This window comes from Nyctereutes procyonoides, unplaced genomic scaffold, assembly GCF_905146905.1.
Source record: "Nyctereutes procyonoides isolate TBG_1078 unplaced genomic scaffold, NYPRO_anot_genome, whole genome shotgun sequence".
Classification (NCBI taxonomy): Eukaryota; Metazoa; Chordata; class Mammalia; order Carnivora; family Canidae; genus Nyctereutes; species Nyctereutes procyonoides.
The window spans coordinates 4,962,006-4,985,427 of record NW_026575129.1 but is presented as its reverse complement, the minus strand read 5'-3'; the positions used below and the strand labels follow the sequence as shown (position 1 = coordinate 4,985,427).

Sequence of the window (23,422 nt, the reverse complement as noted above, 5' to 3'; positions counted from 1 at the left end):
TCTTAGATTCAACAAACCTGACAAAATGACTCTGACAAATCCCCAAACCCTCAGTTTCCTCCTCTGTAAGTGGGAAGAAATCGGCCTACTCTCATGTTCAGGTAACTGCAACGGTCAAATCATAGAACAAATGTGAATGCTTTATAAATTATACAGTACTATACAAATAGCACTTGCCAGCACTAAAAGTAACATGTTGCTAGTAACATGGCCATCACAGAAGTTTCTATTTCGTTACATAAAATTAATCAATGAAAGTCTAATTTTTGCAAAAAAAAAAAAAAACAAAAACAAAAACAAACAAAAAAAACCAATAACAAAAATAAAAAATTTTGAATGAATCCCAAGTTATATCCAGGGAAATAACCATGAAAACTAAAGCTACTCTCTATCAACCCAAGCCATCACAAAGACAAGCTCTGCTTCCAAATCGATTTTTTTTTTCGAAAAAATCGTGGCTTGGAAGAGGTAAAAAGTTAAGTAATCTATGCAAGGCTCACTTTATCACACCCTGATAAAGTGGTGGAGGCAAGGTTCATGTGGCTCACTCCACTCTTGTCTACTGCTAATGCTTAAGAAATGCAAGGCGCTAGTTACTGACGGTAATTAGCTACACTCATCCCTACACTCAAACACTGCCGACAGAAAGTCAACTGACACAGCCTCTTGGGAAAACGTATTTGGTATTTTTGAGGAAAGTTGTGAACACCCATACTCATAACTTAGCATATCCTCCCCTAGGTATATACCCCAGAGGTGTGTATACCACAAGATATGCACAAAAAGGTTTATAAAAAGCATTCTCTATAAAACCAAAACTAAAAAGAACATATCTATCAAGAATGAATAAAGTGTAAATCATAAAAGGAAATATAGCAATGACAATGAAAAAACTACTACAACAACACATGCAAAGAAATCTCCTATACAAATAGTATACAAATCGTAGTTTGTAAACAAAAGAAGACCCAAAAAGATACAATGTATTTACATTTGTATATAGTTGAAGGTGGTAAAACTAGAACTAAAAGCAAGGACATTATTATCATAAAAGTCTGGATTACAATTACCTCTGCTAAAGGGAGTCCTTCTCTAGGCAGTATTATAGTTCCTGACCTGGGGGGTTGTTTCACATTACTGTAATTACTAATTATGCACTCTGTCTTATGAATTTTTTCTTATGAATATTTTATTTTTTTTAAATGTAATACTGTTTATTTAACTTCAAAAACATTTCAGCATTCTAAACATACAAAAAAAATAACAGAACGTTGCAAGTCGTGTTTAGTACAGAAGGTTCTTGAACTTTCATTGATGCAGTGGCTCTTTGCTTTGCTGACAATGAAGAGTTCTACAGTTTGTTTAAAAACAGTTTAAAACTACCGCACTCAACTAAAAAGGATCCAAACACTTCTCATGCCAGCTGACTCCCCCTTTTCCACAGCTAAGAATGGCAGCAGAATGCTAGGTCACTATATACAGAAACAAGACAACCTGAAGCTAAATGGATGTCCACTGCACTGTCCACAGGTCCAGCCTCACAGTGCACACCCTGAGCTACAGCCCCTCCCAAAGGCATCTTCCCCACAGCCTCAACGCTGAGCAAGGAGCATCAAGAGTTTGTCTCAGTTGTTTTGTTCTCTCTCTCTCTTTTTTTTTTTTTTTTTTTTTTACAAACTATCGATATGTACAGTTGATAACTCAGGATTTCTAGCCAATAACCATATAGTTTAACACCATCTTAAAAATTAAAAAAAAAAAAATGCCAGAAACATCTTTAAATGCCTTGTCACACCAACAGCAAAGTGCACAGAGTGAGGAGAACACGAGAGCCTTTTCATTTTTAAAAATGTTTTGGAAATATGTACAACTTTGATACAGTTTCAGGGTGCTCCGGACACCCATGGCCACTTCATGTAAACCACTGACGATTTCTAGAGCACTTTGAGAAACTACAATATGACCATGACCCAATTGTGTAATTAAACCTAACGAGGGCAACAGACACGCCTCGAATAAGAGAGGTGTCAATGACGGCGCTCCCTACTCTAAGGTATTCACAAGGAGACAGATCAACAGTTTTTTTTATTCATCCTCCTCCTCCTCCTCCTCCTCTTCTTCCTCTTCGTCTTCTTCATCCTCTTCTTCCACCTTTTTCCAGGCAACTTTAGCGGGACCCTTTGCGCCATCAAACTTCCCTTTAGACTTATAGTCAGCGACATCCTTCTCATACTTCTCCTTCAGCTTGGCTGCCTTGTTGTTGTAAGGCTGCTTCTCGCTGTCACTTAAGTTATTCCACATCTCACCGAGCTTCTTCGCCACATCTCCAATGGAGATTCCAGGGTTTGTCGATTTGATCTTGGGGTGGAATTCCGAGCAGAACAGGAAAAATCCAGACGGTGGTCTTTTGGGGGCATTAGGGTCCTTCTTCTTGCCTCCCTTAGCGGGTCCATAATCCTTCATTTCCCGATCATAGCGCACTTTATCTGCCTTGGCCATTTCATCAAATTTCGACTTCTCTTTTCCAGACATTGTCTTCCACCTCTCAGAGCACTTCTTGGAAAACTCAGCAAAATTGACAGGAACCTCCGGGTTTTTCTTCTTATGTTCCTCTCTGCACGTCTGCACAAAGAAGGCATAAGCAGACATCTTGCCCTTTGGTTTCTTGGGATCACCTTTAGCCATCCTGACTGTATTGTTCGCTAGTCTGGGCAGCGCAGGGCACGACGCGCGGCTCCTTATGAATATTTTATGATTTTTTTTTGAAGTCCCTCATTTTTGGCTCAAGGAATTTTCCTAATTCTATCTGAGGGGCCTTCTCTAATGCCCAGATAGTTGGATTATAAATATAGTAGTATACATAATCTCCCAGTCTACAAACCAAACATTTACAAAAGTTAGCTACAGAAGTATAAATTCCGGGATCCCTGGGTGGTGCAGCGGTTTGGCGCCTGCCTTTGGCCCAGGGCGCGATCCTGGAGACCCGGGATCGAATCCCACGTCGGGCTCCCGGTGCATGGAGCCTGCTTCTCCCTCTGCCTGTGTCTCTGCCTCTCTCTCTCTGTGACTATCATAAATAAATTTAAAAAAAAAAAAATTAAAAAAAAAAAAAAAAAGAAGTATAAATTCCCCTTTGCCTTTTTTAAATCAGAAAATGGTCTATATTACAAGGCCCACAACATCTATCACTATATGATATGTGACACTAATAAACCTGAAGTTAGTCTGTATAAAACAGTGCACTGCCTGGAGTAATGGTAGAGGGCCTAATCGCTGTAGTACTAGCAACACTAAAACCTTTGATTTCAGACTGCCAGTTACCCAAAAGGTAACTCCTAGGTAGTGACAGAGGAACATGTGACATCACAACAGGGAAAAACCCAGCAAGAATAGCATCGAAGGGGGATCCCTGGGTGGCTCAGCGGCTTAGCGCCTGCCTTTGGCCCAGGGCATGATCCTGGAGTCCCACATCGGGCTCCCAGCATGGAACCTGACTCTGACTCTCTCTCTCTCTCTCTCTCTCTCTCTCTCTCTCTCTCATGAATGAATAAGTAAAATCTTAAAAAAAAAAAAAAAAAAAGCATTTAGGGTAAAAAAAAAAAAAAGAGATCCATTGCAGCCATACTGAGTTTGAGGAGTGAGGACAAATTCTGAGTGCCATGCCCAACAAAAAGTTGCATGCAGGAGGCTAGAGCTCAAGACAGGGGTGCAGCCTGGACTCAGAGCTTTATATGTCATCAGTCCAAAACTGGTCACTGAATTCAAGGACAGGACCCAAGAAAATTCCTGAGAAGCAAACTTTCATTTCTCATTTTCTCAAATACCAATTCAAACACAATGATTAACACCGGCAGCAAGCACTAAGCACAAAACAGGAGTTGTATACTATCAACTTTTTTTTTTTTTTTTGAGATTTTATTTACTCATGAGAGACACACAGAGAGAGGCAGAGACACAGGCAGAGGGAGAAGCAGGCAACCTGGGAAGCCTGATGTAGGACTCAAATCTCAGGACCTGGGGATCACGACCTGAGCCTAAGGCAGATGCTCAAACACTGAGCCAGCCGGGTGCCCCTTAACTCTATTCTTTAGACTCAGTTTTGGGTAAATATAAAATAGCACATTATATATGTTAAAGCTTAAACACAAATAATCTTACTATTCGTAAATAGACTCAACTGCCTGTGGCTAGATAAAAAGTACTTCTCAAGGATAAAAAAGAAATCATTTAGAGCCACTCAACAGTAATGCTAACTCCCCAAGACAAAGGTTTATTGGCTAAGCAAATATCAAGTTAGCACAGAGTTATCCAACCAGAATAAGGTATTAAGAAGTACTCTGGAGACATCTGGGTTGTAAGAATTTTTGCTGATATTACAGTTGACTGCAAAAGTTGGAAAACACAAAGAGAATTACTTATTACTTAGGCAAGGAGTCCTAGTTTTTTGCTTCACCTACAACAGAACTAAGGAGTCTAATAATTCTGAAGGGTACTAAAAAGTTTAAGGTTTTGAGCAAGTCCAGAAAGGTCTGTAAATGGGTGAATTTATTCACAGATTGCTAGAGGGCAAAATCAATAAAACTATAATTCACACATTGTATTTCTCAAAAAAAAAATAGCTGTAAGTATTCCTAATGTTAATTAAATATGGAGTTTTGTATTCACCAAGTATCATTTCCCCCTAACCATTCCCTTTCCTCCAAATCTATATACAATAATCCCATAATCATGTGTTTAAATTTTAAATCCCTAGAGGAAATTTGTTAAACCCTTCACTATCTGTGCATGTGTTGGCTTAGTGTTTTATTTCGCTGTTGTTTCTTATCCCATACCCACACCTGTCACTGTGTCCCTCTTAAACCCTAAACTCCGAAAACATATTGACAGAAAGTAGTACCTGGATGTCTCCATAGCACAGAGTGCCAAGAAGCCATAAGAGAAAATTTTAACTAGTGATTTAACATATAAAATTGTAAGGAAAATGTTTTTCTAGTACAATTATTTGAGGGCACACGACATCAGATAGTCTCATTGTAAATCACACATGAGTACTCACAGAGATACCATGAATATCTATCATTTGTCTTTACCTACAAAGTACTTACCACGATTCCAATGAAAATGTTCCCCTTTTTTTTGTCCTTAACATTTTCCTCATTTTCACAGATACACAGAAGGAAGCTGGTAGAAGTATCAGTCATTACCTCATCAACATTTATAGCATCATCCAGCTTGACTAAAGGATTCACATGTAATAATCATTAAAGAAAATAATATGCTACATTCCCATTAATATTAACTGCTTTCTGCTATAAAATAATAGTTTATTTTCCCAGATGTCTTTGCTCTCTGCAAAATCTTCCATACAGCATTCATTCTTCTGACACTGATCATAGTTACATGACTTATCCTCCCTAAGATATGAGGTTTATAAGGACAACTATTATCTTCTCACTTCCTGAAAGGCCTAGGAGAGTACCCTCTGTGAAAGCCTCAATATTAATCATCTTCTTTACTTAGATAATACTAGACTTGAATCCTTAACAATCCCAAAATGCTTAATTCCACAAGTCAAAGCATGAATACACTAAAATAGTAAAATTACTTTCCTCCCTTAAAGTGCCTAAAGCTCTAAGAGCAAGAAAATTTTTAAAAGACATAAAAAAAGAAAACAAACTGTGCGTGTGTGTATAGTGAGTCCATTAATTAAATTCTCAGGGATAAATCCTGATTTGGGACACTTTCAGAAGTCAATCTGAAAACAATCAACTTAGGTATCAGCAGGTAAGGGCCACAGCAAAAAGAAGCAGGGAGGTGTACCATTTTAGAAGCAGGCTTCAGTAAGAAACTCAAGTTCAGGCAAAAGAAGCAATAAAATTGCCAGTTTCTTATGGCCTGATCAGCTCAGAATAGCACAGAACTGTTAATGGTTTGAAGTCTACTCTGAGTAATAGCTGTTTCTATTCATGATATTCCTGGAACAAAATGATCCTCATACTTTGGGTAGAAGCTAAGCAGACCTCTAAATAAGTAGGTTTGTAATAAACCATAAAAGAAATTGCTTTCACACTATACTATATCTCTTAAGACCTTATCCTTATTTTTTTTTTTTTTACTGAGACCCGACTCCATCACATAGAAAACATTTTTAAAATGAATCTTTGTCCCATTTAGTTAGTTGGGACTAACAGTTATTTAGTTGGGTTTTTGTATTATTTTTTTTTCTTAGAGGTGGGGAGGGGCAGAGGCAGATGGAGAGAGAATCTTAAGCAGGCTCCACAGCCAGTGCAGAGCCTGATGCAAAACTAGCTCTCACAACCCTGAGATCATGGCTTAAGTCTAAATCAAGAGTCAGACGCTTAACTAAGCCACCCAGGAGCCCCTGGTTTTTAAAAAATAGAATTTTATGAATTTGCTATTAGAATAATTTTGTTTCAAGTAATTCATTTTAGGGCAGCCCCAGTGGCGCAGCAGTTTGGTGCCGCCTGCAGCCCAGGGTGTGATCCTGGAGACCCAGGACTGAGTCTCATGTCAGGCTCCCTACATGGAGCCTGCTTCTCCCTCTGCCTGGGTCTCTGCCCCTCTCTCTCTGTCGCTCATAAATAAAATCTTTAAAAAATTTTTAAAAAAAGTAATTCATTTTAATGCATGAATGGCCATAAAATTAGGGGGGCAATCACTGTATACACCAAGGATTCTATTAAAGCAAGAAAGTTTCACCTACGATCTATTTTCAAAACTAATAAAATTTTTGGGACGCCTGAGAGGTGCAGTCAGTTAAGCATCCAACTCTTGGTTTCCGCTCAGGTCATGACCTCAGGGTCATGAGATCCAGCTCCACATACGGCTCCGTGCTCAGTGTGAAGTCTGTTTAAGATTCTCTCTGCCCCTCCCCTCAACTTTCTAAAAAAAAAAAATTTAATAAATAAAATTTTTATTAAGCTAACAATTAATGAGGATGGCCCATTATTATCCTTTATAATCAATTAACTGTGCTAACTTTGTAGTCTTCTTTTCACATTCTGAAGTTAATAAGCTTTTTTTTTTTTTTTTAAGGTCTTACCTCATAAAGTTCCAGAAGAGCATATAGGCCCTAAGCACCTAACCATTGCCCAATCTAGGGAAGATGCAACTCAAATCAATTGTGGACCTGCTATCATCTTTCACCCGGCTCTCTTTTTTTGCTATTAAAGTATGATAACTCCCCTTTTACCGTTGCATTTGAAAATGCTTGTTTCCAGCCACTACAATCCTTCCCTCTTCAGTAGTCACTAACCAAGTATCAAGGTAACCAGACCACTTTATCTCATCAGAAAGGCACCAATTCAAAGAACAGTTAAAAAAAAATGTCAGTTAAAACAAAGCCTTCATAACATTTAAGAGAAAAAATTCCTATCCAAAAAGGATATCTTCTCCAATAAGTGTAGATTTCGTATAAAGAGCAGTCAATTTCCGGGAGAACAGTGAACTTTTGTTGTCCCCGACAGCCTTTAATGCTGCAGTTTCAGTTTGCTTCACGACTCCCACCTTCAACAAAAATAAATACTGAATATCATACGTGATGGAAATTGTTTAAAGAAATACATTTGAAGACTTTAAAAGGTTAATTCTGAAGCATGTAAAATAAATTTGTTCACAACGTCCAGATGTAGGACTTAGTAAAAGCACCACAAGGAGCTGGCAAGTGCAGATAAATCACTACAAAACACTATCACAGAGTTTTTTTAAATCTACCTTAAAATTCTAGTACCCTAAAAACTCATAAAGATATAACACTAATCACTGTGACATACTTTCATTTCCCAGATGCCCAATTCCAATTCCAACCTTCCATGTTATCAAACAAGTAATCCAATCCCCCATTCATGCAAGTCAAAGCCAAAACTGACCTTATATCCCTTTGCCACGAGGCGGCGTACATGAACAAACAGTCTGTGAGTAGGTATGCTTGCTGTCATAAAGTTGTGATCTAAATGGCAATAAATATTGAGCTCCCGGGCTGCAATCTAAAAAATTTATAAAGAGAGTTATCAATAAATTTCTCTCTCAAGAGTCCCTGTGTGGTGTTTGCTCACTTTGCTAAAAATCCATCAAGATATACACTTAGGGGGATCCCTGGGTGGCTCAGCGTTTTAGCGCCTGCTTTTGGCCCAGGGCGCAATCCTGGAGTCCCAGGATCAAGTCCCACGTTGGGCTCCCAGCATGGAGCCTGCTTCTCCCTCTTCCTGTGTCTTTGCCTCTCTCTCTCTCTCTCTCTCTCTCTCTCTCTCTCTCTCTCTCTCATAAATAAATAAATCTTTAAAAAAAGAAAAAAGATATACACTTAGGATTTGTGCACTTCTCTGTGTGGTATATCAATAAGAAATTTAAGGGCAGCCCCGATGGTGCAGAGGTTTAACACTGCCTGCAGCCTGGGGTGTGATCCTGGAGACCCAGGATCGAGTCCCACATTGGGCTCCCTGCATGGAGCCTGCTTTTCCCTCTTCCTGTGTCTCTGCCTCTCTCTCTCTCTCTCTCTCTCAATAAATAAATAGATAAATAAATAAATAAATAAATAAATAAATAAATAAATAAATAAATAAATAAATAAATATTTAAAAAAAAAAGAAATTTAAAAGACTTCCCCATACAGAAGCCTATGGTTTAATCTATTTTTGGCAGTTCCCATGGCCTAACCTCAGGGCCATCATCAGTATTATAAAAGACATGGAAAAATATGACAGGTCTTCTCTGCCCCTAGATTTATCAAAACCTGAAAGTGCTGAGCTTTCCCTGCACAAGGACCATTTAAGAGTGTGAGACTTTAAGAGTTTGCTACAAAGCATGTACACATAACTGAAAATCAGGAGATATACCATACATAAATTCTGAAGCCATTTGGACAGAGGGCATCTTTGAGGCAGTGAGAGAACCCCTGGTCTGCTTAGCTAATGCACGGTGCATAAATGACAGGAATGTGAACCAGGCAGCACCTCCTGACTACCCACTTCCTTCTGGAGAGAAGGATGGCTCAGCTATTGCCCCCTGGAGCCATGAACTCTCATTTTAACATTCTCACGCCCCTGGCCCACCCATCTCTGAACTGTATTAGTTCCTCATGGCAGGGTCAGAAAACACCAGCCTTTACTATAGTAAGGCTAAACCTACCACTCAACCTGGAGAGAAGGCGAGAGAATAGCATTTTCTTTCACTCCTTTACCTACATAATGCCAACATGCTGTTTCAAAGTCTAGCCTCTTAACATCAAACACAACATGATGCCAGCTGAACTAAAGAACACCGTTTTCGTACCACAACAGTATTTTACAAGCTGGAAGAAAAAAAGTTGGCTAAGTCTTTACTTCCTATCCATGAGGTCGATGCTAGATGTACTACCTCATCACTCTTTGATGACGTCTGATGATATGGACCTAAAATTGTGCAACATCACAATCACACATGACTCCAACAAAACATCATCAGCAATGCTGTCCCTAAACTTGCCCACTAAATGTTCAAATTCACTTTTAACCTTAACTTCGGCCCACATCAAATACCTCAAACTAAATACAAAATCAACTTAGACTAACAGCAAGACAACTGACGTACAAAGAGACTGTGAGACTTCAAACACTTTGTATGGGCAGCTGGAAGTCAACGTGTTCTTCCAATGAGATGTAACTACCTTCTAGGCTATCAAAATTGATAAATTAAGAGTAAACGGGCCATCTCAAAGTTCTTTCTTGCTTGAGTCTTCATCAGGAAATATAAATACATGATTCTGACTCATTCTCTATCTGATTCATCCAATCACCTTGCAATGGTGAAAGACGCTGGATAAGCATCATGGAGAAAGGGCGGGACATTCCATAAGGGGTTCCTCACTCCCTTCCCACCCACCAAGTTCACCTGTGTTGATTTTTAGTTTTTACTTTAAATGACAGCATTTTAAAAAGTGACCGATCACATTAACTTTCTCACAAAGTCAAAAAATGAAACAAAAATATCAGAAAACATTTAAGGGTAGACAAGAAAATATAAGGCAGTGTTTGAAAAAATAACTTACCTCTGCATCTTCACCAAAAAATCTATATTTATATCCACATTCCACACACAAAATTGCATCTTTCTGCTGCTGCTTCAATTCTATGTATTGTAATTCTAAAGGTGTGTAGATGCTTTTGGTCCGTTTGTTAGATGGTTTAGGATCTGGTGTTTTCTGTAAATCATCATTACCCGTGCATGATGATCCAAAAGGACTGAGATCAGAAAGCGTCTTATCCTGGCAATCAAAAGAGTTTTATAGTTTAGAAAGTATTAACCATAATAATAGTTTTCAGAGAGAGAATGCAAATTCGCCACAAGCCTAACAAATGATGAATTTAAGTGAAAGTTTACAGGAATAGAGTATAGCTCGTTGAACTTTTTTTGCAGATTTGAAATTTTTTCAGAGTAAATGACTAAAAACAAACAAAAAAAGCCAAATTATACTACTGTGTAATTAAGCAAAATTTTTTAAAGATTTTATCTATTTATCTGACAGAGAGCACAAGCAGGGGGAGTAGCAGAGGGAGAGGGAGAAGCAGACTCCCCACTGAGCAGGGAGCCCAAAGTGGGGCTCAGTCCCAGGACCCCGGGATCACGACCTGAGCTGAAGGCAAATGCCCAAATAACTGAGCCACCCAGGTGCCCCTATTTAAGCAAATTTTAAAAGCCTAAACATTTTAAAGTCTTATACACCTCTTTTTAAATTTTATTTCATTAAATCCATTGTAATTAACATTTTTCTTTTTCTTCTTTACTCCTAGATGTGTAAGGCACAAAAGGTGAGTAGGCACAAATGTCTCTCTCTTAACAGTAGGTAAAACCATTTTTAATAAGCATGACATCAGTTAGCTACAGCTACACTTAATGTTTCAAATTTCCAAGCACAGTCTAAAAGATAGTACATTCCTTAAATCTTGATTACAAGAAAGCAGCATGATTTTTTTGGTAAAGAGATATGACAGAGAGCTTTTGAAAAGTATAAAGCACAAGGTCACATTTCAACATTAATACGCCTGCTATCCTTACCTTCATATGTGAAAACCATAATCAATTCCAGTTTAGAGCTTAGGGCAAATTCCTTGCTTTTGAGACTTACTTATACAAAAGGTAAAATGAGACAAATTTGTAGAATAAATTTGACTTGTAGCTGTCACTGTGACTGCCATCACCTAAAAATTTATCAGCTGTGCTTAGAATTAAAAATCAGGCCTAAAAGACTAGTGATCAGGGGTGTGGGCTGGCTCAGTCAGAAAACCGTGCAACTCTTGGTCTTGTGGTTATGAGTTTGAGCCCCATGTTGGGTGTAGACATTACTAACAAAAATAATAATCTTTAAAAGACTAGTGATCAGGCAGCCCTGGTGGCGCAGCGGTTTGGCGCCGCCTGCAGCCTGGGGTGTGATCCTGGAGACCCCGGATTGAGTCCCACATCGGGCTCCCTGCATGGAGCCTGCTTCTCCTTCTCCCTCTGCCTGTGTCTCTGCCTCTCTCTCTGTGTCTATAAATAAATAAATAAAATCTTTAAAAAATAAAATGAAATAAAAAATAAAAGACTAGTGATCAGGGGCGCCTGGATGGTTCAGTCAGTTAAGCGTATGACTCCTGATTTTAGCTCAGGTCATGATTTCAGGGTCCTGGGATGGAGCCCTGCAATGGGTTCTGGGCTCAATGCTCAGTGGGGAGTCTGCCGTAGATTCTTTTACTCTCCCTCTTCCCTCACAAATAAATAAATAAATCTTAAAAAAAAAAAAAAAAAAAAGAAAAGAAAAAGAAAAAAAGGTAGTGATTAGCAGGGGAAGAGAAAAGAAAAAAAGAAATGCCCTATGGCCAAGGGAGGGAACCCTGGTCCAAGAGAAAGCCCAGCAACATGTACTTTACAGTTGCTAAACCTTAAAAAAAATTTTTTTGGCTTAGCTGAAATAGTGAGTACAGATATAAATTATCCGAATAGTGTAGCCCAACAAATCTCCAAAGATCAGAAATGAGATGGTGAGGTGTGGCAACAGGAAAGTAGGTCAATGTATCAGATGAAAGAATGCATTTACTTTGAACTTTGATGGATTCTCTATTTGGTTTCCATGTCTTTTATGTAAAATCCAGGAATACTACATATTGTAATAGTTAATCAATACCTCAAGAAAAATGTATTTCCTAGGAAAAAAAGTTCTTACTTCATATTTTATTCACATATGGAATGAGAGGAGGCATGCAGAAAAAAATTTTACCCATATAGCATACTAACAAGTCTATCTGAACACTTGAGTATTAAACAATTTTTTCTCTTCACCATTTGGGTAGAAATATTTCCCAGATATATTACACTCTTTTTTCTGAGATGGAATTCTGAACTCAATTTAACTTTGTCTTGACAATGAAGGATAATAGGAATTTCAAAATCTATCAAGACTTATGGAGTTGTTGACTCCCACATTAATGGTCCTGGACCCTGGCCATTTAAATTTCACTTAGTAGCTTTTTACCATTCATCTGTGTCCTTCCATGCCATCAAACAGTCAGCTATCTCTTGTAAAGACGTCCATGTACTACACTTCTAGGTGTCCCTTCTAACTGGTGACTTCTAAAGTGCTGTGAATCAGAAATACCAAGGTGTCATTTTATGTATAAATAGTAAATAAGCTCCGATGAAGCCTTAGGGTAAACTCTCCAATTAATAAAATGAGCTTTAAAAAACAAACTTTTTGATATCTATAGTTTATGACTACACTCAGGTGAACTGCTTCTAAGTATTAAGAGATTAAAAATAAAAACAAAAACGCCTGTTTTCCTGATGACCTACAATAAGTCTCAGCTTGGATGAAGGAGATCATGAACCTGGACACGTGGTGGCAAGGAGTGTAAACTTCTGAAAATTACATACAAAGTTGTGTTGGTGTATTTTTCTGAGTAAAGAATCCATAACTTTTAGTCCACAACTTTTAAAAAATCCAGTTTTTCATTAAAAAAAGAAAAAAGGAACTATTTCTCTAATTCAATGCCTTGCAACCACAGCTACACGTTAAAATGAGAGTTTTAACACGATATTCATACTCTGTGAAGACCAACATGATTCTGAAGAAAGGTTTTTGTTATCAGTTTTTTTTTTTCAAGTTTTCCAAGTGATTCTAATTTAAAGCTAGGCTAAGAATCACTGTTCTAAAATGTAGATGTTAATGATGTTAAACTCCCCAATTTTGCAATGTTAAAAAACACTAATATCTAAGTGGAAGGAAAGAGCCATATACAGTTGCTTTACCTTTGAATTTACTTTATATCACCAAATTTTCAACCAAAAACCTCAAAACCCCGGGCAACCCGGGTGGCTCAGCGGTTTAGCGCCGCCTTTCGCCCAGGGCGCGATCCTGGAGACCTGGGATCGAGTCCCACGTCGGGTTCCCTGCATGGAACCTGCTTCTCCCTCTGCCTGTGTCTCTGCCTCTCTGTGTCTCTCATGAATAAATAAATAAAATCTTTAAAAAAAAAAAAACCTCGAAACCCCTAAGCATTGCCTGCGAACTTCTAGGCTAATCATGATTATAAAACACAGCGCTTGTATTAATTATCAAGAATCCTCCCCAAGTCAATAGCTTCTAATCCAGGCTGTACATCAGAATCACCTGGGAGGCTTTTGTTTTGTTCTAATATAAACCAATTCCTCCTTCCTTAATAAACAGTAAATCAGAATCTCTACAGACTTAAAAAATAAACTAAAATGCGAAAGTTCCCACAGCTAATTCGGATGATTAGGCAAGCTTGGGAACCACTGCCTTGTGTGAACCTCATGGCACCTCAGCACCTGTGATTTGAGTAACTGGATATATACCTACATAACACATACCTTTTGATTAATATGAGATTTGGAATCTTCAGAAGAAATTACATTCTTTGCACGTAGATGAGTGATATCGTCAAAATCAGTACATTTTGGCAAAACTGCAAATCTCTCCTGAAGAGGCACTGTCTGGACTCTATTTTGAGCAAGGGCAGAAGCGCAGCAGAACTGTTTCAATTTTTCCAGAGACTTTAAAACAGTCTTGGTCCTCAGACATTTCTTTGGCTCTTAGCAAATCAGAAGAAAATAAAACAATAGTATTTTGTTCTCAAATGTCAATTCATAACTAGTGTAGGATTTTTAAAAAGGGAACTTCTCACTAAAGCAATGAATCTAACTACAACGTGGTAAGGAAATAGAGACATTTGGGTTGAGGGTAAATAGAGCATACTCAAATATACAAGTAATTTCACTGGGTCCTAAAACCCCATTACAAACTACAAGAAAGTTTTTCTTTTAGAGAGAAGTACATGAGGACAGAACGAGAGGGGAGACAGGTGCAAATAAAATATCTGAAACTAGGAAAAAATGGAAGAATAACCAGTTTAGCACACCTGAAAGCTAAATCCTAAATCACTAGTGAAGAAAACCAAAAACCAATACCATTTATAACACAAAATGCCTAAGGCCCAGGAATCTGGGCAGCAATACAATATGTACTAAAGGGAGGTTCTAAAATAAAGAAGATTGGCTCAAAGCAAGTTGATCCCTAGACCTCTAACTCATGGCAAGCTCAAGGGCAGCTGTGCTTTCTCCACCTCAGCAGAGAACTGGAGGTTTCTCTGGAAAAGGTAAAACAGGCACACCTGAGACAGAGTACTGTGCCTAAGCCAGAGGAATAATGGGAATAGGGTTTTACTGTAGGCTGAAAAACCCAGCCTCTTCCTCATGAGCTCTCGGAACACAGGCAGCCAGAGCTCCCCACCCCAACCAAGAGCAGGGAAGACTCCAGACCAGAGAAACTGATCAGCTCAAGGGGAAAGACCTCAAGATGCTGATACCAGGGGCTCGCCAAGGAAGGCCAATCACCGCCCTGCTCCAACACACCTGCTGTCCAGCCTCCACAGTTTTACCCATGCAACTCTCTCCCTGCAATGCCCTTAACCCCAATTTCCACATCGTAATCATACTCATTCTTTAATCCCTCTCAAAACTACTTTATCGTGAAACTCTCTGCTAACTCCCCTAGGCTACAATCATCTTTTGTCTATGTTCCTATAGCATCACATTTCTCCATAGCATTTATCACAGTCTGCCAACTGACAGTTATTCATAAACAAGCAATCCATAAAAGAAACAAAACTATCATTTACTGTCTACTATCTACTATATGCCGGAATACATTATTTTTTTTCCTTTAGGGTAATCCTGTTAGGTAGCCACTATTAAATATAATGAAAAAGGGTCAGCAGTTATCACCTCTTACCTTTCCTATTAAAAAAAAAATATTTTGAAGGCAAGAATTATGTTTTGTCTATTCCTAAGAGTTTAAAGCTTTTCATATTTATATTTAATTATGTATTTTCTGAAGATTGACTCAAGTATACATTTTGAAAAGGGGAGAGTAATTTGAAAGAGATTCAAATATACATTATTCCAGATATAAGATTAGCAGGAGACAAGGTAAAATTGTCATGGGAAAAGAGGTTTAAATATATATAAAAAAAAATGCATATTCAATATTCTTTTAAGCAACATAAAACCCAACACATAACACAGAATCCAACATATCTATGATCCAAACAATTACTTACTAGACATGAAAAAAATAGGAAAACAGTTAAGGGATACAGTTGCATTAGTATATATGGTGTAATACAATTTATACAATACAGCTGACCCTTAAACAATATGGTTTAAACTACAAGGATCCTGGGACACCTGGGTGGCTCAGTGGTTGAGCGTCTGCCTTCGGCTCAGGGCGTGATCCCGGGGTCCCAGAATTGAGTCCCACACTGGGCTCCCTGCAGGGAGCCTGCTTCTCCCTCTGCCTGTGTCTCTCATGAATAAATAAATAAAACTTTTAAAAATAAATAAACTACAAGGATCCACTTACATGGGGATTTTTTTCAATTAATAGAGTACACTACAGTAAATGTATTTTCTCTTATGATTTTGTTAACATTTTCTATCCTATAGCTTACTCTGTTGTAAAAAAAATACGGTATATAATATATGTAACATAAGAACATATGTTAATCAGCTGTTTATGTTACCAGTATGGTTTCTTGTCAACAACAGGCTACTAGTAGTTGGGTTTTGGGTGAGGCAAAAAGTTCTACATGGAATTTCAACTGTGCAGGTTGTCAGTGTCCCTCACTCTCATTGCATTCAAGGGTCAACTATATTATTATTATTATGTAATTTGTGAGTCTTTGTGTGTACATATAGATGTGTATAGAGAAACCTGGAAAAATATTCAGTAACCCCCCTAAAATGACCAGTAGTCCTCCCTAAAAGGGAAGGATTGTGGAGTCTCTCCTTGTCTACCTTCTACATTTCTGTATTGCTTGAAATGTTTATAAGATTACCTTTATAATCAGGACAAAAATTAGCTAGGAGGAATAAAAGAGAAAATGGAGATAACTAGAGCTAAACTGCACAACTCCAGCTCTCCTTCCATTCCCCCAACCTCCTACTCACACCACCATTTATGAAGGGGCCACTCTACGTAAGCACAATGGAGACTTTTCTCCATAAAGGAAAAAATGGTCCATCTCTCCAATGACCTCCTCTGCTCTCTGGAGAATACGTTATCAGTGCCATGACTACTGAGAATGAAGAATCATCATCCTAGGACTCACCAGAGTTCCCAGATATTACTAAATCACTTCTTCCTTCCTTTCCTTGGACTTTCTTCGCTTTCTTTTGAACAGTCCCATCACTCTCCAGTGGTCTCTTTTTACTGCTGCCAACTTCTGCAACCTAAATTAGAAAATGATGTGTTATCTCTTATCTCAAAACTTGATGTATATGCAACAATTTAAACCTTACTTCTGAGTAACAAGGTCCTTGCCATCTCCTCTTCATGGAATCATGTAGTTTCAGAACTCTCCTTACCATCAAGAAAGACAACGTGGAGACTAGAGGTCATGAGCTTCAGCACTTCAAACCCTGCTAGCAGAACAAAGGCTGATACCTTTCTTTACTTTATCAGCCTTCATCTATCTCCGATTATAAAACGTGAGTCACCCTGCTTACCTATGCTAAATAAAATACCTTTAAAAAACATACATCAAAAAAAAAAATACATCCATTTAGGAAAGGTGAAATTAGATACATAACAAAAGAACACTACCACTTTTGAAATATTAATTGTAATTTAACTGTTTCACCTTCACACGTGGCTTATGTTCATCACGGAAGATAACACAGGTTATAAACTATACACCGGCACGAAACCTATCAAAATTTAAAAGACCTTCACAAGATACCCTCTAAATAGCAGATGTAAAATAAAATCTTGGTGTATTCATGAAAATGTAGACTATCATCAAAAATCAAAAATAGAAGAGAAATCACTGTATGGAAGAAATACAAATGAAGGGAACAAGACTTTGAAGACTTTGGGAGTCCCTGGGTGGCTCAGCAGTTTAGCATCTGGCTTCCGCCCAGGTCGTGACCTCCAGAACCCGGGATCGAGGGGATCCCTGGGTGGTGCAGCGGTTTGGCGCCTGCCTTGGGCCCAGGGCGCGATCCTGGAGACCCGGGATCGAATCCCACGTCGGGCTCCCGGTGCATGGAGCCTGCTTCTCCCTCTGCCTATGTCTCTGCCTCTCTCTATCATATTTAAAAAAAAAAAAAAAAAAACCGGGATCGAGTCCCGCGTCAGGCTCCCTATGTGCAGCTTGCTTCTCCCTCTGCCTGTGTCTCTGCCTCTCTCTGCATCTCTCATGATTAAACAAAATCTTTAAACAAAGAGGGCAGCCCGGATGGCTCAGCGGTTTGGCGCCTGCCTTGGACCCAGGTCGTGACCCCGGGGTCCTGGGATAGAGTCCCGCATCCGGATCCCTGCGTGGAGCCTGCTTCTCCCCCTGCCTCTGTGTGTCTCTCATGAATAATAAAACCTTAAAAAAAAAAAAAAAAGCCTTTGAAGTAGCTAAACTGTCATCCGGTGGCCACGAGCAGTCTGCAATCCTTTCCACGTCCTCCGTTCCTAAAACACTGTACCAGGGACCCGCAGTGAGCGCTCACTCTTCCCCCCTCCCTGGGGGCAGGGGTCGAAGCAGAACTACTTCAGTCGGCTGAACCGAGGCAGGCAACAGAGCATCCAAGGACGGGCCACGCACCTGTGCAGCACCTTGAACTCAGCCCACCCCGAACCGCGCAGCGGGGCTCGCGGTCTCCGTGCAAGAAGCCACGTCACTGAGGAACCGCGCCCGCGCCTGCCTTTACCCGGTCGCTAGAAATACGGAGCACCGCTGCGGCATGCTGAAAACTGGAGGCGCGGACACAACGGTACGTGCAAAGCACATATAAAGGAGGTAGGCGAAGCTCCCCTTCAACCTCCAATCCACATTTTTCTTAAAGGTGCCGAGAGGTAGACTAGAGGTTAAAAGATGCATCCTTTGCCCAAAGCCCCTACTCTCGTTAGAACGAAGTCAGGAAACCCGAGGTGCTGAAGCAGCCGCGCGGCCCCGGCCCCACGCACAGGGCTGCAAGGGAAACTACAGCGGCGCACCGCCCAGCGCGGGCCGGCCCGGCGCCTCCCGCCTCCTCCCCCCGGAGCCCCGCCCCGACCCCCTCAGGCCCGCCAGTTTCCCTGATTCTCGCGCGCTGTCCCCTCGCGTCCCGCTCCCTAGCCCCGCCCACAAGCGCTAGCCCCGCCCTGGCCCCGCCCCATCTCCCCACTGGCCCCGCCCCATCCCCGGACCCTCCACGTGCGGCGGCACCTGAGGCGGGAGAGCGGACGCTGGGGGCGCTGCAGAGGCAGAGGCGGGGGCGGCCCCGTCGGCTGCAGCCGTGGCGGACGAGCCGGGTCTCAGGCCTCCCGTAGGCCGGAAGAATCTGCTCAGAACCGCTTGCCTCGCAGGGGCTGGGCTGGCGGCGGCGGCGGCACGGCCACGCTTCCGGCCCGACATGGCGGAGCACAGAGCGCCCGCCCGGGGCAGGCCGGAGCCGAGCCGAGCCGGGAGCGCGAGCCCGCGGCCGAAGCTACCCGGCGTCCGCGGGCGCGAGCACGCTGCGACCCTGCCGTGCGCGGGGGCGCGGGGGCGCGGGGCGGGGCCTCGTCTGCGCGGACGGGACGCGGTGGGCGGGGCGCCGCGGCTTCGCGCCCAGCGGGGTGGGCGGGGGCGCAGCGCGGGCAGCGGATGCCTGGAGTGCGCCGCCGCCGCCGCCGCCATGGTGCGCACGCTGAACTGCATCGTCGCGGTGTCCCAGAACATGGGCATCGGCAGGAACGGGGACCTGCCCTGGCCCCCGCTCAGGTAGCCGCGGGGCCGGGGCGGCCGGGGCGCCGGGCGGGGGGGAGGGCGTCGCGCCCCTGCTGCCCCGCGAGGCCTCCTCCCGCGAGCCCGCGCTCCTGCCCACGGCCCTGTCGGTCTGTCTGTCCGTCTGTCGCCCGCGGGACAGTGGTCTGAGTAACGCTGTTTGACTTGCAGGAATGAATTCAAGTATTTCCAAAGAATGACCACGAACTCCTCCGTGGAAGGTAACGTGGGACTTCTAGGTGGTTGAGGCCCGGGACCGTGTGCCAGGGCACATTCGACTGACATGAAAGGCCGCCCGTGTGAACCCGGGGCCTCTGGTCTTCCCGCGGAGTTGCAGTTCCCAAGATTCGTCACACTCTAAAGTTTAAAAAAAAAAAAAAAAAAAAAAAAGGTAGTTTTGAGATAATATGTGGGCAGGTGTGCAGCGGAGGGCCCGGGCGGGGTCAGCAGCCGGGCAGGCGTGGGCGAGCCGAGCGCGGCCTTGGACCGGGGCCCGCAGGAGCGGCGGGCGGGGCGCAGCGCCGAGGGTGCAAGTCCCACCACCCGACGAGCGCCGCAGCGCCCCCGGGACCCTCCGTGTGACGGTGAGGACGGCGGGGCGCGGGAAGGGGCCGTCCTCGGCGCAGTGACCGCTCAATAATCCGTGGGCACAGGGACAGTCGAGGAGCGGACAATAGTTTGCAGTTCTTTTTTTTTTCTATTCATGAGACACAGGCAGAGGGAGAAGCAGGCGCCACGCAGGAAGCCCAGTGTGGGACTTGATCCAGGGACCCCAGGGTCATGCCCTGGGTGGAAGGCAGCCGTAAACCACTGAGCCACCCAGGCATCCCACATATAGTTTTTTTATTTAAATAAAATCAAGGTAATGGTGATTCTTTAAAACAGACACATGCACTTCTTTTGATAGCCTGTCAGAACATAGCAAGAATTAGAGAAATGTATATATTCCTTTGACCCAGGTATCTTACTTCCAAGATTTTTCCCCTTAGTAATTAAGCCAGAAATAAAAGCTACGTGTATAGTTTCTTTAAATGTATGACTATTAATATAAACCTACAAAGTATACAAATAGGAATAATACTATCATATCAAACAGTTTAACAGGTCTTATTAGATGTTCTAAGTCTTCAATACTTCAATACAATAACCATAGATGTAGGAACTACTATTATCTCTGTTTTATGAAAAAGGAAAGTAAGACACAGAAGATTAACATGACTTGTTTAGTAGGTAACCAAATTCATTGAATTGAGCACTTTGCCCCAGAACCTTGGCTCTTCACTGTTTTTACATGATTGCAGTAGGTTAAGATTTAATACTGGATATGAACTGGATAACACCATAGGGAAAAATAGTTACTATATTCAGGAAATGGGTGATAAATGTAAATTTTGGTAAACTGTTTTTAAATTTTAATTTTTAATGCAGATCCACTAGATGTCACTATGACCATCGTGTGTGTGTGTGCGCGCGCGCATATGAAAATATAAATGTATACTCCCAAAATACTCTTTTTATATGATTTTCTAGGTAAACAGAATTTGGTGATTATGGGTAGGAAGACATGGTTCTCTATTCCTGAGAAGAATCGACCTTTAAAGGGCAGAATTAATATAGTTCTCAGCAGAGACCTCAAGTAAGTACTGTAACCAATTCACCACCGGAAAATCATGTCCCATTTCTTACGGTGGAGGTCAGTGTATGACAAAATAGTATAAGTAGAGCATTATTAATCAAGCTGCCTAATATCATAAAGATGATTTAGTGAAAATGAATAAGCAGTTATTTATCCCACATAAAAATGTACTCGGGGATCCCTGGGTGGCTCAGTGGTTTGGCACCTGCCTTCGGTCCAGGGCATAATCCTGGAGTCCCCGGATCGAGTCCCACATCGGGCTCCCTGCATGGAGCCTGCTTCTCCCTCTGCCTGTCTCTCTCTCTCTCTCTCTCTCTCTCTCTCTCTCTCTCTCTCTCTCTCATGAATGAATAAATAAATAAAATCTTTAATAAAAATTAAAAAATAAAAAAAATAATTTACTCTGCTTAAGGGATTGATTCCTCCACTGTGAAAAGTTACATTAAATCTCACTGTGGTAACTGATTTGCCAGGTTTCTTAAACTGTTATTCAGTGGGTTCAAGTAACATTTATACCATATAGTTAGTAACTTTTTTCTAGTTTCAGGTATGTTTTGGGATTTGCTAGGATTGAGTGTTTATTCCCTTTCTGAATCCTGTCCTCAATATAATAAGATAAAAATTTTAGGATGGGCTAAAAATCAGTTGTGATCTTGTGTGCTAGTTTACCACAACACCCAAATAATACTTATTTTTTTTTAAAGATTTTATTTATTCATGAGAGAGACAGAAAGAGGCAGAGACACAGGGGGAGAAGCAAGCTCCCTGCAGGGAGCCCAATGTGGGATTCGATCCTGGGACTCCAGGATCATGCCCTGAGCCGAAGGCAGACGCTTTAATCGCTGAGCTACCCAGGCGTCCCCCAAATAATAATTTATACTTGTCTTCTTTACCCAGTGTCTACAGGTAAAAAAAAATTGAAAGTATTGAAACCAACCTAGGGATCTTGGAGAGAAAAGAGTGTCTCCACTTGGCCTCTGCTAGGAATTTTCCTATCCTCTAGTCTAACCAGTAGATAGTTCCTGGTGCTTGGAAATGCCCTGGGGACTTTATTGCAAGGAATTAGCTTACACATTTGTGGGTGCTGGCTAAGCAAGTCCAAAACTCTGTGGGCCAGGCCATCAGGAAGGGAGGGCATGCTGGAACTTTCCATTAGGAGCTGAAACTGCTGTTTACAGGTGGAATTTCATCTTGAGGAAAGCCTCAGATCTGTTCTTAAGGCCTTAGAACTGACTAAATTGTGCCTACCCAGATTGAAGTCATCTTATTATCATCTTTAATCACATCTACAAAATACCTTCACAGCAATGCCTAGATTCGTGTCTAAATAGATAAGGACTATAGCCCAATCAGGTGAACACATCAAAGACCACATCATGGGAACGAAAAAACATTACACACTGTAGGCTAAGGAGGTTCAGGTGTATACAGATTTTCTCCCAAATCTTCTCCTAGAATGGCATAGGTAAAAACATGAAAGTATACCAGAATATTTGCATCAGTTGCTTTTGGGTGATGAGAAATATGTTAATGTACATCTTGCCATCTGCCTCCATCTTCATACTATTTCTTTTGTTTGCTAGGATATTCTGATTTTCCCTTTTCTTGGTAGAATCCAAATTCACAGGCTGTATTGCTGTTCCCAGAGACTCTTTAGTAACATATTGAATACTACTCAAGTTTATTTATGGCCAACTTGATCTAAAACAAACAAAGAAATCTCAGTGGGGAATATACTCATTTGAGCCACCAAATCTCCTCAAATGATGAGTCTAATTTCTTCTTTATGACCCCCTTGTGGTGTATATAATTGGGTTTGGTTGTTTTCTTATATATTTGTATATAACATTTGCTGTATTTCACTTTTTTTAAAAGATTTTGTTTATTCATTCACGAGAGACAGAGAGACAGGCAAAGACATGGGCTGAGGGAGGAGCAGGCTTCTGCAAGGAGCCTGATTTGGAACTCAATCCCAGATTCCAGGATCACAACCTGAGCCAAAGGCAGATGCTCAACCACTGAGCCACCCAGGTGTCCCTCACTTGTTTTTTTGTTTTGTTTTGTTTTTTGTTTTTTTTTTTTTAAGATTTTATTTATTCATAGAGACACAGAGAGAGAATGAGGGGCAGAGACCCAGGCAGAGAGAGAAGCAGGCTCCATGCAGAGAGCCCGACGCGGGACTCGATCCAGGGTCTCCAGGATCACGCCCTGGGCTGCAGGCGGCACTAAACTACTGCACCACCAGGGCTGCCCCTCACTTGTTTCTTTAAAGTGGAGAGAAAATTTCAAAAGTCTTTATTATCAAGTATTCTAGGGAAATAAGGATACCAGTTATGAAAACATCTTAGAGGTTTTTTTTGTCCCAGGTTCTGGTTCCCTCCTGAGGATCACCCATAACCTGAGCACCTACTGTGCCAGACCGTGCTAGATTTACTCATGTAATCATTATTGCTTGTGTAAACTTTTGGAAATACTCAGTTTTTCACCACCACCTTCCAAT

General features: G+C 41.4%; 3 protein-coding genes across 8 annotated transcripts in view; 1 reads left to right on the top strand and 2 right to left on the bottom strand.

The window, feature by feature from the left end:
- The window catches only part of MSH3 (mutS homolog 3), a 181,445-nt gene extending 162,404 nt beyond the window's left edge, over window positions 1-19,041 (bottom strand). Inside the window, exons 1-7 of one of the 2 annotated variants that reach the window (XM_055342287.1) lie at window positions 18,747-19,041; window positions 16,659-16,779; window positions 13,861-14,081; window positions 10,046-10,261; window positions 7,890-8,006; window positions 7,410-7,527; window positions 5,106-5,251 (exon numbers count right to left, since the gene is read on the bottom strand). In XM_055342287.1, the coding sequence (XP_055198262.1) occupies window positions 5,106-5,251; window positions 7,410-7,527; window positions 7,890-8,006; window positions 10,046-10,261; window positions 13,861-14,081; window positions 16,659-16,779; window positions 18,747-18,935 (1,128 nt within the window). In that variant the 5' untranslated portion in view covers window positions 18,936-19,041. Of the gene's footprint in view, window positions 1-5,105; window positions 5,252-7,409; window positions 7,528-7,889; window positions 8,007-10,045; window positions 10,262-12,505; window positions 12,527-13,860; window positions 14,082-16,658; window positions 16,780-18,746 lie in introns of those variants that run through there. The other variant, XM_055342288.1, reaches the window with a different exon arrangement.
- On the bottom strand, window positions 1,764-2,731 carry LOC129521060 (high mobility group protein B3-like). The gene has a single exon (XM_055342289.1). It carries the CDS (start codon window positions 2,683-2,685, stop codon window positions 2,086-2,088), a length of 600 nt encoding a protein of 199 aa, XP_055198264.1. The 5' UTR covers window positions 2,686-2,731; the 3' UTR covers window positions 1,764-2,085.
- An 89-nt stretch (window positions 19,042-19,130) lies between the features above and the next one.
- DHFR (dihydrofolate reductase) overlaps window positions 19,131-23,422 on the top strand; it is a 29,195-nt gene continuing 24,903 nt past the window's right edge. For 3 of the 5 annotated variants that reach the window (XM_055342294.1, XM_055342298.1, XM_055342295.1), the window contains exons 1-3: window positions 19,131-19,283; window positions 19,458-19,507; window positions 20,817-20,922. In XM_055342294.1, the coding sequence (XP_055198269.1) occupies window positions 19,198-19,283; window positions 19,458-19,507; window positions 20,817-20,922 (242 nt within the window). In that variant the 5' untranslated portion in view covers window positions 19,131-19,197. The remainder of the gene's footprint in view (window positions 19,284-19,457; window positions 19,508-20,816; window positions 20,923-23,422) is intronic. The other 2 variants (XM_055342296.1, XM_055342297.1) reach the window with 2 other exon arrangements.